This window comes from Alternaria ethzedia (assembly GCF_023757985.1).
Source record: "Alternaria ethzedia strain BMP 0044 chromosome Unknown scaffold_12, whole genome shotgun sequence".
Taxonomy (NCBI): domain Eukaryota; kingdom Fungi; phylum Ascomycota; class Dothideomycetes; order Pleosporales; family Pleosporaceae; genus Alternaria; species Alternaria ethzedia.
In genome coordinates this window covers 422263-435187 of record NW_026056205.1, presented here as the reverse complement: position 1 = coordinate 435187, position 12925 = coordinate 422263, and the positions used below count along the sequence as shown (strand labels likewise).

General features: G+C 53.6%; 3 protein-coding genes across 3 annotated transcripts; 1 reads left to right on the top strand and 2 right to left on the bottom strand.

The window, feature by feature from the left end:
* Nucleotides 1–1143: 1143 nt before the first annotated feature.
* J4E87_005699 (uncharacterized protein) lies at nt 1144–2976 on the bottom strand (the record flags this gene model as incomplete). Its single annotated transcript, XM_049377306.1, has 3 exons — nt 1144–1585; nt 1862–2308; nt 2363–2976. The coding sequence occupies 3 exons, from the start codon at nt 2974–2976 to the stop codon at nt 1144–1146; spliced, it is 1503 nt and encodes a 500-aa protein (XP_049232932.1).
* Nucleotides 2977–7804: 4828 nt separating this feature from the next.
* On the top strand, nt 7805–8771 carry J4E87_005698 (uncharacterized protein; the record flags this gene model as incomplete). The annotated part of the gene is made up of 3 exons (XM_049377305.1): nt 7805–7923; nt 7984–8301; nt 8354–8771. 3 exons carry the CDS (start codon nt 7805–7807, stop codon nt 8769–8771), a joined length of 855 nt encoding a protein of 284 aa, XP_049232931.1.
* Nucleotides 8772–10394: 1623 nt separating this feature from the next.
* On the bottom strand, nt 10395–12414 carry J4E87_005697 (uncharacterized protein; the record flags this gene model as incomplete). Its single annotated transcript, XM_049377304.1, has 3 exons — nt 10395–10577; nt 10628–12205; nt 12262–12414. 3 exons carry the CDS (start codon nt 12412–12414, stop codon nt 10395–10397), a joined length of 1914 nt encoding a protein of 637 aa, XP_049232930.1.
* Between the last annotated feature and the right edge of the window lie 511 nt (nt 12415–12925).

The window sequence follows — 12925 nt, the reverse complement described above, 5'->3', positions numbered from 1 at the left end:
GGGAATAATCCAAGTAAACAGACGCACGATGTCGCGCCCAAGGTGCTCATTCGAGAGCGACAACATGTCATAGCGGGGTACAGGCCGTTCGCTAAGCATTTGGCCCGTGAAGCTTGTCTGGCTAGTGGCCCTGTTTCCTCACACCGCCCTGCACATGCCTTCCTGCTTTCGGCGACGAGCTAACGCCTTTCGAGATGGACTATCGGCGGGGTAGTGCCAGGTACGATCTGCCCGGGCGAGTGTCGGGTTCTGCTCAGCAATGACATTTCACAACCTTCGGGGCTGAGAAGATGTGCGCTGGTTGTGGGTATCTGCTAAGCCATGGCGGTTTATGCGTAGCTGACGAGAACGTCTTCGCAGCAAGGTCGTCGCACAACAGGCACGGCGTCAGCAGAGTTCGGTCGCAGGTTCGCTTCCAACCTTAACACTGGTAGCGTCCGATTATATGGCTAGGTACTGATTGGATGGCTCTTCTGTGCCGCTGAAAGACAAGGCTGCGGGTAAGTCGCGGCGCGAACCTAGGTGTGCGCAAGTGAGATTCCCAAGCATTCCAATAGGTGAGTATTTCCACTAGTGCTGAGTCAATTGAGCACTGTCACGGCATTGGGGACTGCAGTGCAACATATATTACGGAGGCAAGCAGCGTTGGACTGCAAGCATGGAAGTATATTTGAGTATCGTTTTATACGCAGAGCATTGCGACAATCGGTATCAAATAGCCAAGACATCTCAACGCCTTGACCATGCGTGGTTGCTGAACCGAATCATGTACGCACCGAATGAGAGCTGAATTACAAGCGCAAGCGTGGAACCATAGCAGCGTCAACCCGTCTTGGCCAAGAGAGCAATGCTTGTTATGCTCGAGCAAATGTCGAAAACTGGCTCGGGAGGTGTACTTGCTTCGGCTTCAATTTGCGGGCGGCAGGACGACCCGGGGGTTGAATGTGCACAACGAATGTACAGCGCTTTGGAGTTAGCGAATGTGTTGCTCCGAATAGTTTACATGCGGTGGTCGTAGTACCCAATGCAGGTATTCGAGTCCAAAGGACTACTCCAGTTGAATGCTGGCCGGAGTGCTTGTCTCAACGAATATCCGTACAGGCCGGCGATGAGCTATCTTTAGTCTGTAGGGAGCCTTTTGCTTCATATAATGTTCGCAATGCTGATGCGACTTGTGCCTGACGGTGTCGGACTTGGGTTTGGCGCCATCTTTGGTGGTGGTGGTGGTGCTTCCGGTGCCAACTGCACGCGCTTAACAGGATTATGGGGTGGAGGATAGTAGGCAGGCGATTGCGTGGATCGATGAAGGAGCTCATCCATCAGCTGCTTGACCATTTGCTCAACCTTGCTCCACTCATCCGGTTCAGTTGTAGTGTTCATCGGTGAACCAGATGACGTGCGCAATGGTAGTGCGTCCCGCATCGGTTCATCGCCGCTCGGCGATCTTGTAGCGATGGGGGTCGGGTCTGGCTTCATGCTCGAAGAGATCAAGTTATCACCCGCCCAAACCCAAGAATGCTCAAGGCTGCTTTGAGCGTCCGCACTGACGTACGCGATCATCTCCTCATCCTGCTCGAGCTGATGACTGCTTGCGCGCCCGGTACGCACTCTGTCGAACATCCTTTCGAGGAAGAATACCACGTGCTTTCCGCACGCCGTGTTTACCTTCCGTCGATTGCCAATAGCCCTAGAGAGATGCAAGCAAACGAGTGCAGCCTTGTACTCGCCACGGAAGCATAGCACAAGTATACATCTCCACAAGTGCAAACATACGGCATTGCTCGCTATCGAAGCTACTAGCTCTTCCCATGTTTTTCCAGAATCCTGTTTGGGAGGATTGTGCAAGGCCCTTGACACATACGTTGCCGTGTCTTGAGAAACAGAAAAGCACCGCTTTAGAGCACTCATTCGCTCCGCGAGACCGGCTACTGGAGTCAGATTGCGCCGGTACACACTAAAGCGAGCGGACAACAAGCAAAAGATTGTAGGCAGTGCCGACATGTCGAACAGTGTATTGGAATCAGGCTGGTAGGCTTCAGGAAGGAGCAGCAACTTAAGTCGAAGCTCTTCATCAAAGCTTTGTAGGCTCTGTGGGAGAACTACGCTTGATTTGAGAATTTGCCGCAGTGGCGCATATAGGCGTGTGATGTGTATGTTCGCCATGAACCCAGTATAGTGAGTTGGCTTCGCTAACGAGCGGAAGGAACTGTTCGGTTGGATGTAGCGGTCGTCCACGGCGGATGGCAGAGATATTTCGCAGTCGATTTCGTTGATGATCATAGGCTTGCCTGTCTCAAGCGACATGATCCTGTTTCAAAGTCAGCTGCAGTTGGCAAAAACAGGTGAGAAACAGTTTCCATACCTATCGCGAACGTAGATGGACCACCAGAGCCTACGTCGGATCTCACCGTCGACAAGAGGCCAGACATCGACTTCAGGGCATAATTGCAATTCCTGAGCCATTCTCGCGGCAGAGGCGAGCCACATAGAGCCCGCAGGGCCCAAGTTGCACTCAGTAGCGTAGATGCTCAACAGAAGTGCTGCTTGGGCATATGTAACTGAGACATCATGCGGCCAGGACTGGAGAACAGCAGTCGCGGTCTCATACATTGCCTGGCCCTTTGACACTGAGGTAGGAGAGTTGGTGTGCCCCGGTTCAGCTTGCAAAGCGCCACAAGCCAATACCGCAAAGAATAATCCGACCCATTCACGAGAGCAACCCTCGAATGTTTTCGAAGTGTACACTTCGTCCACTTCTCGCTGAAAAGTGGGCCAGTGAACAGCAGGATACGACTCGTGTATTGTCTCGATGTATGAGCGAGCGAGGTACGCAAAGTCTGCGCGTATTGGTATCTCGGGCGACCGCCAATTTGTCAATCCAGCGCCCTTTGGATCGTGATGGGGTGTAGAAAAGATGCCTTGGGCATGTGTTCGGATGTTGCTGCGGACCTGGTCGAAGTTGTTCAAGGCTGGCATTGTAATCGGACGTGGTCCCGGTATGGCGCCAATCTGAGCTTCAGAAAGCCTGCGCTTCGTGTCTGTCCGTTCGGGATCTAAAGGCTCACCATCGGAGACCTTGGTGCGCAGCTGAGAGTTGACATGAGTCAACTCGGCAATCTGACTCTGAAGATCCTGGACCTGTCTATGCAACGTAAGCAACTGTTCGTCCAAGTGGGCTAAGTCATAACACGTACTTGATGGATGACATTCGCCGGTTGGTCTCCTTGGTGAATTGACACCTGTGGTTACGGCTCGAGCATTCCGAACAAGCCGATGTCTCGGTTGCATCGCACTGTACTAGTGGTCAGTCACATTCTCACATGGTGTCCAGTTCAATGCCCTGACATTGCTCATGGGAGCATGTCAATCTCAGCAAAGCTCATGCGCAACTAGATACGCATGCGCTCGACGCAACTGAAAGGGAAGATGGTCGTCTAGGTGGCCAGTACCTGATCATCCATCCCCAATCTCGCTTGTCCGCCTCTGATGGCATTACTGGAATGCCACCAAAACACTTGCTTTTCATGTACGTATGAACCCTCTATTTTCTTTACTCACCTTGACTTTGCGTTCTCGACAAGCATCGCACGAGGGATCCTTACGTCTCTGTCTGTATGCGCGTTTTTGCGCGTTCAAGTTCGCGGACGATATCTGAGTAGGGGATATCATCAGGCTCGCGCCATCGTGGTTGTGGTCCGGCAGGCTTCCAGATGCCGTACTTGGTGAAGTGGAATGGCTATAAGAGTTTGAAGAATACCCAGGTGAACGGGAGCCAAGCTGTGGGCCAGTAGGCGCCGCCAGAGTAGTCGTGCGAGCAACCGGATGCGACATCGTGAACGGACTTGGTGGTGGTATCATGGTCCGTGGCGACTGCCCACTGGAACCTGGCGGAGATTTGCGCATCGTGAGAGATAGCCCAAGCGCTCGAAGACAGGCCGGGTGTGGGTATCGAAATTCGCTTGGTAGGTAACAAGTTCTAGTCGAGATGATGTCGCTATGGAGAAAGAGTAAGTGGTCTCGGTAGAAGCCGAACACAGCGCTACTCAGAACGGGCCAACGATATTAGTAGCTTGTGGGACCAGGTAGACGTGTTGAACCAATGGAAGTCAGCCGTCAACACCTCATGCTGCCTTGGCGTGATGCAAGATGCGGAAGATGGAAACTTGTGGATGAACAAGATAAGTGACAGGTCTTCGCTCCAAGTGGAGAAACCGTGCAAGCGAGCGGTAGGTTGGGCAGATTGAGTGACTCGGGCATACAGAAGGCTGGAGCGCGATAGTCGGGTCTGTGTCGCCTGAGTAAGTGCTGTCAGCCAGCCGCTCGGCTGAGTGGCCGAGATGCCACAGCTTTAGGTTAGGGTCAGTGGCTAGACTGGTTAGGGTGAACTGCGAGGTGGTGTGTGATGATTGAACTTTCACGGCCGTGAGGAGACAAAAGACGCTTCGGCAGACGGCAAGGTTCGTGGGAACGATGTTAAATCTCGGCAAAGATCCGATGAAGGAAATACTGGGTATTTCGGGGCGTCGTATGGGGCTAGTATGCTAGTCAAAATGCTGCAATGATCAGCTGAATTCTCAGTTGCAGTGAAGTTCGTCTAGCAACCTTGTGGTAAGGCGGTAGAAGGACCCTGTCAGGTCGCCACCTTTCGATCTCGGATGGATGCTCTGAGCGACACAGGGGATTGGCGAAGGTGCTTCGTTTAAAGCACGTGTCGACTTGGCGACGCGCTGAAATGGAAAGGAGCTTCGGGGACCCTGTACAAAGCTCCGTATCCTGGGAGAGTAGGGGACTTTAGCAAGCCTTGTTCAACAACACCACGAAGCAGAGGCCTCCTGTACATTCGACGTACCGGTATACGGGAAGAGCAAAGTTTATTGCGGGTTGATAGTACCACGAATGCCCAGATATGTGGTTTGGCTCCCGTCCACGAGTGGACCGATAGAAGTCGTGCAAACCTATGTTTTTGTGTCTCGTGAGTACTGCCCAATGGCTCCGCGCACGGCATACAGCTGGTGCTGCTTCGACTAGAATGAGACGAAGCGAGTGTTCTAGTTCAAATTCTACACGGGCTGGCAGCTCCGTTAGCAGGCTCGGACGTAGATCCGGATGGCTAGTCTTACCTGACAGCTTGTCCGGCTCTGATGAAGCCTCATGTTCCAGAAGATGATCGGTTCGTGCCTAAATGCCAGACGGTCCACATGGCTTCACCCAAAACGTCCAAGGCATACCTTTTCGGCGAGATTCATACAGGGGTGTACCTGCATGCGGCATTGAAGAAAGGCACTTCGCTAACGCCTGCAGCCATGGCAAAAGCACACGGGATTTCGAATCTGCAAGCACGAGGATTACTCGGATGAAGCGCTCTGGACTTTGAAAGACGATGGCGAAAAAGGCGCCGAAGGATCAGTTTTCGGTCCCCAAGAAGATAGGGAACACCGTCATGGTGGTTCACTAGCGATCTGTCCCGACATGCCCTAGTGGGATTCGCGGAGACTGTAGCCAGGCCTCCCCAGCCACAGCACGTTGAGCGGTGGAATCGCCGTGCACGGTACGCCACAGCCACATCAATTGCCGTGTGGCTTCCGATTTGTTGGCAGACCTTGAACCTACGTAATGCTCACACTGATGTCACTATGAACAAGATTCTTCGTACATCTTCTTGGGTAAGTACACTAAGCGTTGAATTAACACTACCTCATTCAGGACAGTGTTCCGAGAATTGTTCTGCGCGCGTCGCCGGAGAAGATCCCTGACCTTGCGGCGCCCGTCATCAGGCGTGGCACCGCTTGCAAAAACGTGGTTCCCCACGTTGCAGCGCGTGCCCGCGCCCGTCGCGGAAGCCCCACAGGCAAGGCCAATGTATCGCTAGTCTGTCCTTCTGTTGATTTCGAGCTTGGCGTCGACAACGGCTCGGCCAGTCAGATGCAACATGAAGAGCAATGCGAAGCCGAGGTGACCAGAAACCAGGTCAAGGCGGGTGGAAATTTACTGCCAACTGCCGAACCGCTCGTCTAGACCGCGCCGCGGCCCCTCGCCACCTGAAACTGACAGCTGCCGGATAGCAAGCCCGGATAGGTGCCTTACGAGGCTTTTGACGGGCGTCTCAAGAACGGTGCTATGTTTCTGATACACGGCAGGGTACATTGCGGTATCCGCAAGAGCGAGCACCAATCTCAATGGTCTGTAGCATCTGTTGAGCGTGTCGATCAGGACGTGCATACCAGAGGCCCGCAAAATGCTTCTACGGTACGATTTGTGTCTGCAAGTCGGAGTTTTGATCTTTTTATATCCTGTGCGCCGTTGCACATGTCGCGTGGAGCGGAAGGTATGGAATGTGACACCCGACGTCTGCTCAAGTATCGATTTGATGCCGTCCCCTCCGGCCGCATAGTTGTGTGTCGACGAGGCCCGTACGTACTCTGAGTCTGAGTAGTAAACAGAAGTGAAAAGATCTACAGTTGTGATCGCTCGTTGATCATCTATGATTGCGCGGCCCCCTGGCGGGTCGGTAGCTTCCGTCCAAGGAAGGCAGCCGATGGGGTTTCGAGAAAACAGACTGGGATGACAGGAAGAGTAGCGTGCTGTGAGCCGCTCATCTGCGAGAATGGACCGAATGTGTCTTGGCGGACCCGAAGTTGAGTTCTGCAACCCGAGTTTGACGTGCGATCGGCCCTCCGATAAGACGCCGTTGGAGGCAGGCTAAAATTTCGCCGGTGATCTTTCGCCTGGCGGTTTCCAACCGGGGCGATCAGCACATGTCAGTCCCGAATAGGAGGTCATGCAGAAAATCTCTTAGACGCTTGGAGAAAGGGAGAAGCTTGTCTCTGGCGGGCGGATGGAGATCTGCGAAATTCGGAGTCGTGTTGGGGTAGAGTGGCGACGTGATAACGCGTCGTCCTGTTCGCGGCAGTTTCTCCAGGTCGGCGAGGAGAGCGAGAACAGTATGTATCGACAGCAAAACCGTTGAAGGATGCACGTTGATGCTCCTGCAATATCCGCTACGCTCTTCATGGTGGGTGCGCGTGGTGTCGTCGGAATGCGCCAAGTTCTTCGCGCCTTCCATGCCTCCCGCCGACTAGGAAGCCGGTGTTTACTTCCGATACTCGAGGCGGGCGCACTGGAGCGCGCACACTACCTGGGCATTGGACCTTCGCTCGCGTGCCGTAGCCATCGTCGACATCTCACTTGAGCAATTCGATTGATTTACGTTGAGTCTCGACGTTGTGGCCCTCGAGTCCAGCCATGTCTCACACCAGCGTCCCCATTATGTCCTTGTACGATGCTCCGAGATTGCCGCACACCTAGATCCGACAACCTTAACTGCACCTCTAGCCAACACTCGAGATAATGCTTTTTCTTGTAGCGCAGCGCGCGGCGCAGATAAAAGCACCCTGGTATTCTCCGGAACTATGCGTGGAGGAGATAGGCAAGCTTTAGAGCGAATTATTCTCCGACTCGATGTCACGCATCCGCCTGGTGGCAATCTATCGTGTATATTCCCACCTCGACTTATGAACAACGAATCGACGACTCTCTCATTGAAAGTCCTCGTCACAACCTGAGAAAGAGCATGTGCACTGGATAACACGCTACCCCACGCAGTAGACTAGCGCGACTTACAGCCTCGGTACATCACGTATGCATTGATACAACTTCGGATGGCTGGGCACCGTCAGCACCGAGGTCGTTACATGAGCAGTCGTGAATCACGACTAATCAACACTCCCACATAGTAACGTATTGTTGTTGTGCAAATAACGTTCCATTGTCGCCATATACATAATACTCAATACATACAATCGTCATGGCATCCGCGGAACAAGATGTGCAGCTGCACGACTTCACCAACATCTTTAGCTTGAAAGGCAAAGTCGCAGTCGTGAGCGGCGGATCTCGAGGATTAGGTCTCCATGCAGCATCAGGGTAAATGAATCCATCTGCTTCCATCCATCATTCCAGCGCACCTGCCTAACACAAGACCAGCCTGATGCAAGCTGGCTGCTCCAAGATCTTCATCACCTCCCGTAAAGATTCAGCCTGCGATGCCGCCGTCGCAGCCCTAAATGCGCTCCCCAACAAGTCACCTGGTGCAGCAGCTATTTCCATTCCCGCGGATAGCTCCAAGGTCTCCGAGATCGACCGTCTTGTGCAGGAAGTCAGCAAGCATACCGATCACGTGGACATTCTCTTTGCCAATGCAGGAGCTACCTGGGGCAGCAAGTTTGAAGAGGCGGATGAGAAGAATGGATGGGATAAGGTCATGGACTTGAACGTCAAGGGTGTCTTCTTTACAATCCAGAAGTAAGTCTTTCGTTTCTTTTACTATCTGATAATAGCGCTGATATAGGCGCAGACTCACACCCCTCCTCACCAAAGCTGCAACAGTCCAAGACCCCTCGCGCGTCATCGTAACAGGCAGCGTAGCAGGGATTGGCGTGGGATCTCTCGGTGAGACAGGCTCTTGGTCGTACTCCGCATCCAAGGCCGCAGTCCTGCATCTTGCGCGCAACCTTGCTGTTGAACTAGGGCCCAGACACATTCTTGTCAACGGTATTGCGCCAGGATTCTTCATGAGCAAGATGGCAGGTGTACTGATGGAGAAGGCTGGTGGTGAGGAGGCGTTGGGAAAGACTAACCCGAATGGAAGGGTAGGAAAGCCAGAGGACATCGCAGCTGCAGTTGTATATCTGAGCAGTAGGGCTGGCGGACATGTCAACGGAGACACAATTGTGCTCGATGGCGGCAAGATTCATGGAAGCAACAAGTTGTAGAATTTAGGAAAGACTAGGCCTCGCCCTCAGGAATACGCATCCCATGCATTCCCCTATATCCACTCTTCTCCGGCTTCTTCCACCCCTTCAACACCTCCCCTTTGACTTCCTCCTTGATCTCATAAACCTCTACCCGAATAGGTCGGCACGTACTCTTCATCCCCTCATCATCATCTCCCTCTTTCTTCTCTTTTCCCTCTTTCTTCTCTTTTCCCTCTTCCGCCTGCGTCCAGCCCCACCGGCTTAGGTCACCACCTGGGCATGTACTCAGCGCACATAACAAGTCCAACTCGGCGAAGAAGGTGAGAAAGCTATCCTTGGTCGCAGGACTAGCTTCCATGAAGTAGCGGCCTTGGGAATCTAGACCCGTGACCTGGAATACGTTGAGTACGTCGTGAACATCGAATTCCGTCAGACCATATGGCAAGATGGAACGGACGAGGTTGGAGTGGCAGTGGTAATCGTAGGATGAGGATGTCAGCATGTTAGAAACTGCGTTAATCGTTAGCATAACTTCCGCATACTCTATTTGAACGGAAGAATCTAAAAGAACAAGAAGAGTCCAGCGGTACAGCCCATCCCAAACCAAACCCCAGACCCGCGCATTCAGACATACCATAAGGATCACACCTCGTCCCCAGCAGATCATTACACCGTCCACCCCACTGCGTAACCCCACCCCTCTCATCCCTGCTGCTCTCCCTCCCCTTTCCCGTCCCCTTACCCCCAGAATCCCTAATCTCACACCCATCCTCCACAAGCCCACACATTGGCCTCATAAACGGGAGGCAACTCCACAGCCTATCCCCCTGCACCACATGACTCCCCTGCAACTGCCTCGTCCTAGATGCCCAGAAGCGCTCTCGGGGATCATGCTGGTTCCACACGTTTAAATCGCCGACTTGGGGGCCTTCGGGCGTGGAGAGACGGAATAGTGCGCCTGCGGGTACGGTCCAAGCTTTTCCGCTGCGGGGTGGGATGGTGAAGTCCTGGGTCTTTATTAGGGAGGTGGAGGGGAGGTCGCGGAGAGTAGTGTAGAGGGCGGTTGGGGGGTGGAGGGGGGAGTCGGCGGATGTGGGGAAGTAGGCTGGGGCTGGGGGGATGCTGTTCCGGTCGTTTTCTGCCATGGTGGTTGTCCTTGTTGGTAGAGAGAATGCGCTGGGGGTGGGCAGGGTTATGATCGTGATCTTGTATGGATATGGTGACACGGATCGGAGTTGTAGATAGAGTTTGGGCCGGTATGTCATCCATATGTCGGGCATTACTTCACACCAACCGGTATCCACATCTACGGGTCCATGAGCCGGCGATAAGCGTTGTGTAGGATGCATGTGCCGATGTCGGATACGCCCTGGGCATGGCAAGAACAAGAGCGATTGCTGTGGGAGCTGTGCCGATGAAAACGTCTGGTAGGCAAGCGGACAAGAACACAGAACGCGGATATTGTAAGGTTCTACATGTGTGATTTGAGTACAGCTATTGATACCTTGTTTAGATATTCTCATTCCGTTTAGACAGCACTTTTAAAACTCCAATGCCCCGACCTTTTACATCCCAAATGCTGTATGCGATATGTGTGAACGGAGAAACTGAACTGTGAAGCGTTGATAAGACTTCATGCCGCTACACCCCCGCACTCTTGACGTCCGCCTGACTGCCGTTAACGGCAGCCTCCAGCTTATCCACTATTGTGCTTCCATTTTGTTTGCCGTTTCGTGTAGGACTTGAGTCTGGGCTGGGGATCTCGAGGGTGTTCGATCGCTTGGGGCGGAAAGGAATGGGTGTGGTAGGTCTCGATGATAGGAACTGTGATGTGTTAGCCAAAGTGCTGCTTATTATCATGAGCGAAGACCTACTGAAGAAGCTGCGCTCAACATAGCGATGAGAGACGCTTGAACCACATCCTGGTGGATACCAACACCCCAGACCTTCTGACTGCTCTGCGCGGCTGTGCAACCAATGTAGGTCGCGGCCTTTGCGTCTTTGCTTGTACCAATCGTGTGCTCGTTGTAGTCTACAACGTCCAGGTCGATACCCAGACTCCTCAGTGCATCGGCCAGCGATGACAGCGCACCGGTGCCCGAACCCTGGATCTTGTGTTCCTGGCCGTCAATCTCAATGACACCGTTGAAGATACGGCGCAGGTTGCGGCTGCTGACTGTTCGGCCGTCTTGCGGTGGCAGAGGTGTCTCTGATCGGTCGGCCTTGATTTCGTAATCGACAAGGGAGAAGCGAGGGTTGCGTTTGAGATGGTAGGCTTCTTCGAAGAGGTTCGTGATCTCGGTTGGCAGGAGTTCGCGGCCGAGCATGTCGGTCTCCTTCTGCACAATCTTGGAGAAGGCGATTTGCAGACCACGAGGCAGGTCGAGTTCGAGCTGGCGCTGGATGATCCAGGCGATTCCTCCCTTTCCACTTTGTGAGTTGACGCGGATGATGGCTTCGTACGTGCGGCCGATGTCTTGGGGGTCGAGGGGAAGGTATGGGATCTGCCACCGGCTCTCGTTGTCCGCGCCGTTCTTCTTGCGCATCTGGAATCCCTTCTTGATTGCGTCTTGATGTGAGCCGCTGAAGGCGCATACAACAAGCTGGCCTCCGTATGGTGCGCGCGGATGTATCGGGATCTTGTTGCAGCTCTCCACCATATCGATAATTGACTTCAGATCAGAGAAGTCGATCTTTGGATGTATGCCCTGGGTGTACAGGTTGAGGCCCAGGGTGACGAGGTCAACGTTTCCTGTGCGCTCTCCGTTGCCGAAGAGCGTGCCTTCTACTCGGTCTGCACCCGCCATTTGTGCCAGTTCTGCCGCCGCTACTGCGCATCCTCGGTCGTTGTGTGGGTGTAGAGAGACGCAGATCTTCTCCCTCTCGGAGATGTTCTTGCAGAAGTACTCGATCTGATCGGCGTAGACGTTGGGTGTCGACATTTCCACGGTGGCTGGCAGGTTGAAGATCAGCGGGTTCTCTACACTTGGTTCCCACGCTGCCTTGACAGCCTCGCAGACCTTGATGACGAACTCTGGAGACGAATCTGAGAAAGTCTCGGGCGAGAACTCGTATGCCCACTCTGTGCCGGCTTGCGCAGGGTCGTCCTTGGTTATCGAGCGCGCGTACTTTGTGCATTCGACTGCGAGGGCGATTGTCTCATCGTCGTTCATGTTGAAGACGATCTGCTGGAAACACGGGCTGGTCGCGAGGTACAGATGGAGGATGGCCTTGCGCGCGCCCTTGAGGGAGTCGACGGTGCGGCGGATGAGCTCTTTCCGGCATGGCGAGAGGACCTGGATCCAGACATCGTCAGGTACTATGCCGGGTGTTTGGATTAGGCGTTGCGTGAAGTCGAAGTCGGTTTGCGACGCGGAGGGGAAGGAGACTTCGATTTCCTTGTAGCCGAGCTTGACTAGCATATTGAAGTAGTCCCATTTTTGCGCGCCATCCTGCGGTCCGTGTCAGATGCTGGTTCGCAGCGGCTTCTGGGTGGATTGGTACTTACCATGGGATCTACTAAACTCTGGTTACCATCTCTGAGGTCGGTCGACAGCCAGCGTGGTGGCTTCTCGATGGTCTTGTTAGGCCATGTCCTGTCCGGCAGGTTCAATGGCTTGAAGGGATGGTACTTCTTCCAGGGCTCTTTGAGCATAGGCATCTTGGTGTGATTAATGCAGCAGGTATCTTGAGGCGCTACTTTGAGAACAGTCTCTTGATGGCCCAGCAACAACAATGGAGGGCCAAAAATGTATCTCGGGTGAATTCGAGCAAAGTAAACACACTTGGGATATGGAAAGACGCAGGAGACGTGCGCACAGGCAGACTATTAGTACAGCGCGAGGTATGATTCACAGCAAAAGAAAACTTTGGTCGGTGATACTAAGGCCTTGAGCCGGCCACTGGGAATGGCATATGACGATGCGGGGCGCAGAATTCGCTTGCGCGCGCCCTGTGCATTCAATTGCGGGGTCCGACTTCGGGCTGCCTGAGCTCTACCAAACCGACAAATCATGCTACGCGGATTTGATTGTGTACGGACCTCCGAGGCTTCACGCGGAAACCCAAAGCATGATGACCGAGGTGTGCATAGCTATACGGACGTGTATACAGCCGCAAACATGTTGTTTGTACGCCATTCAGCCTGTGACTGAAAGCGGGTATTCCAGGTA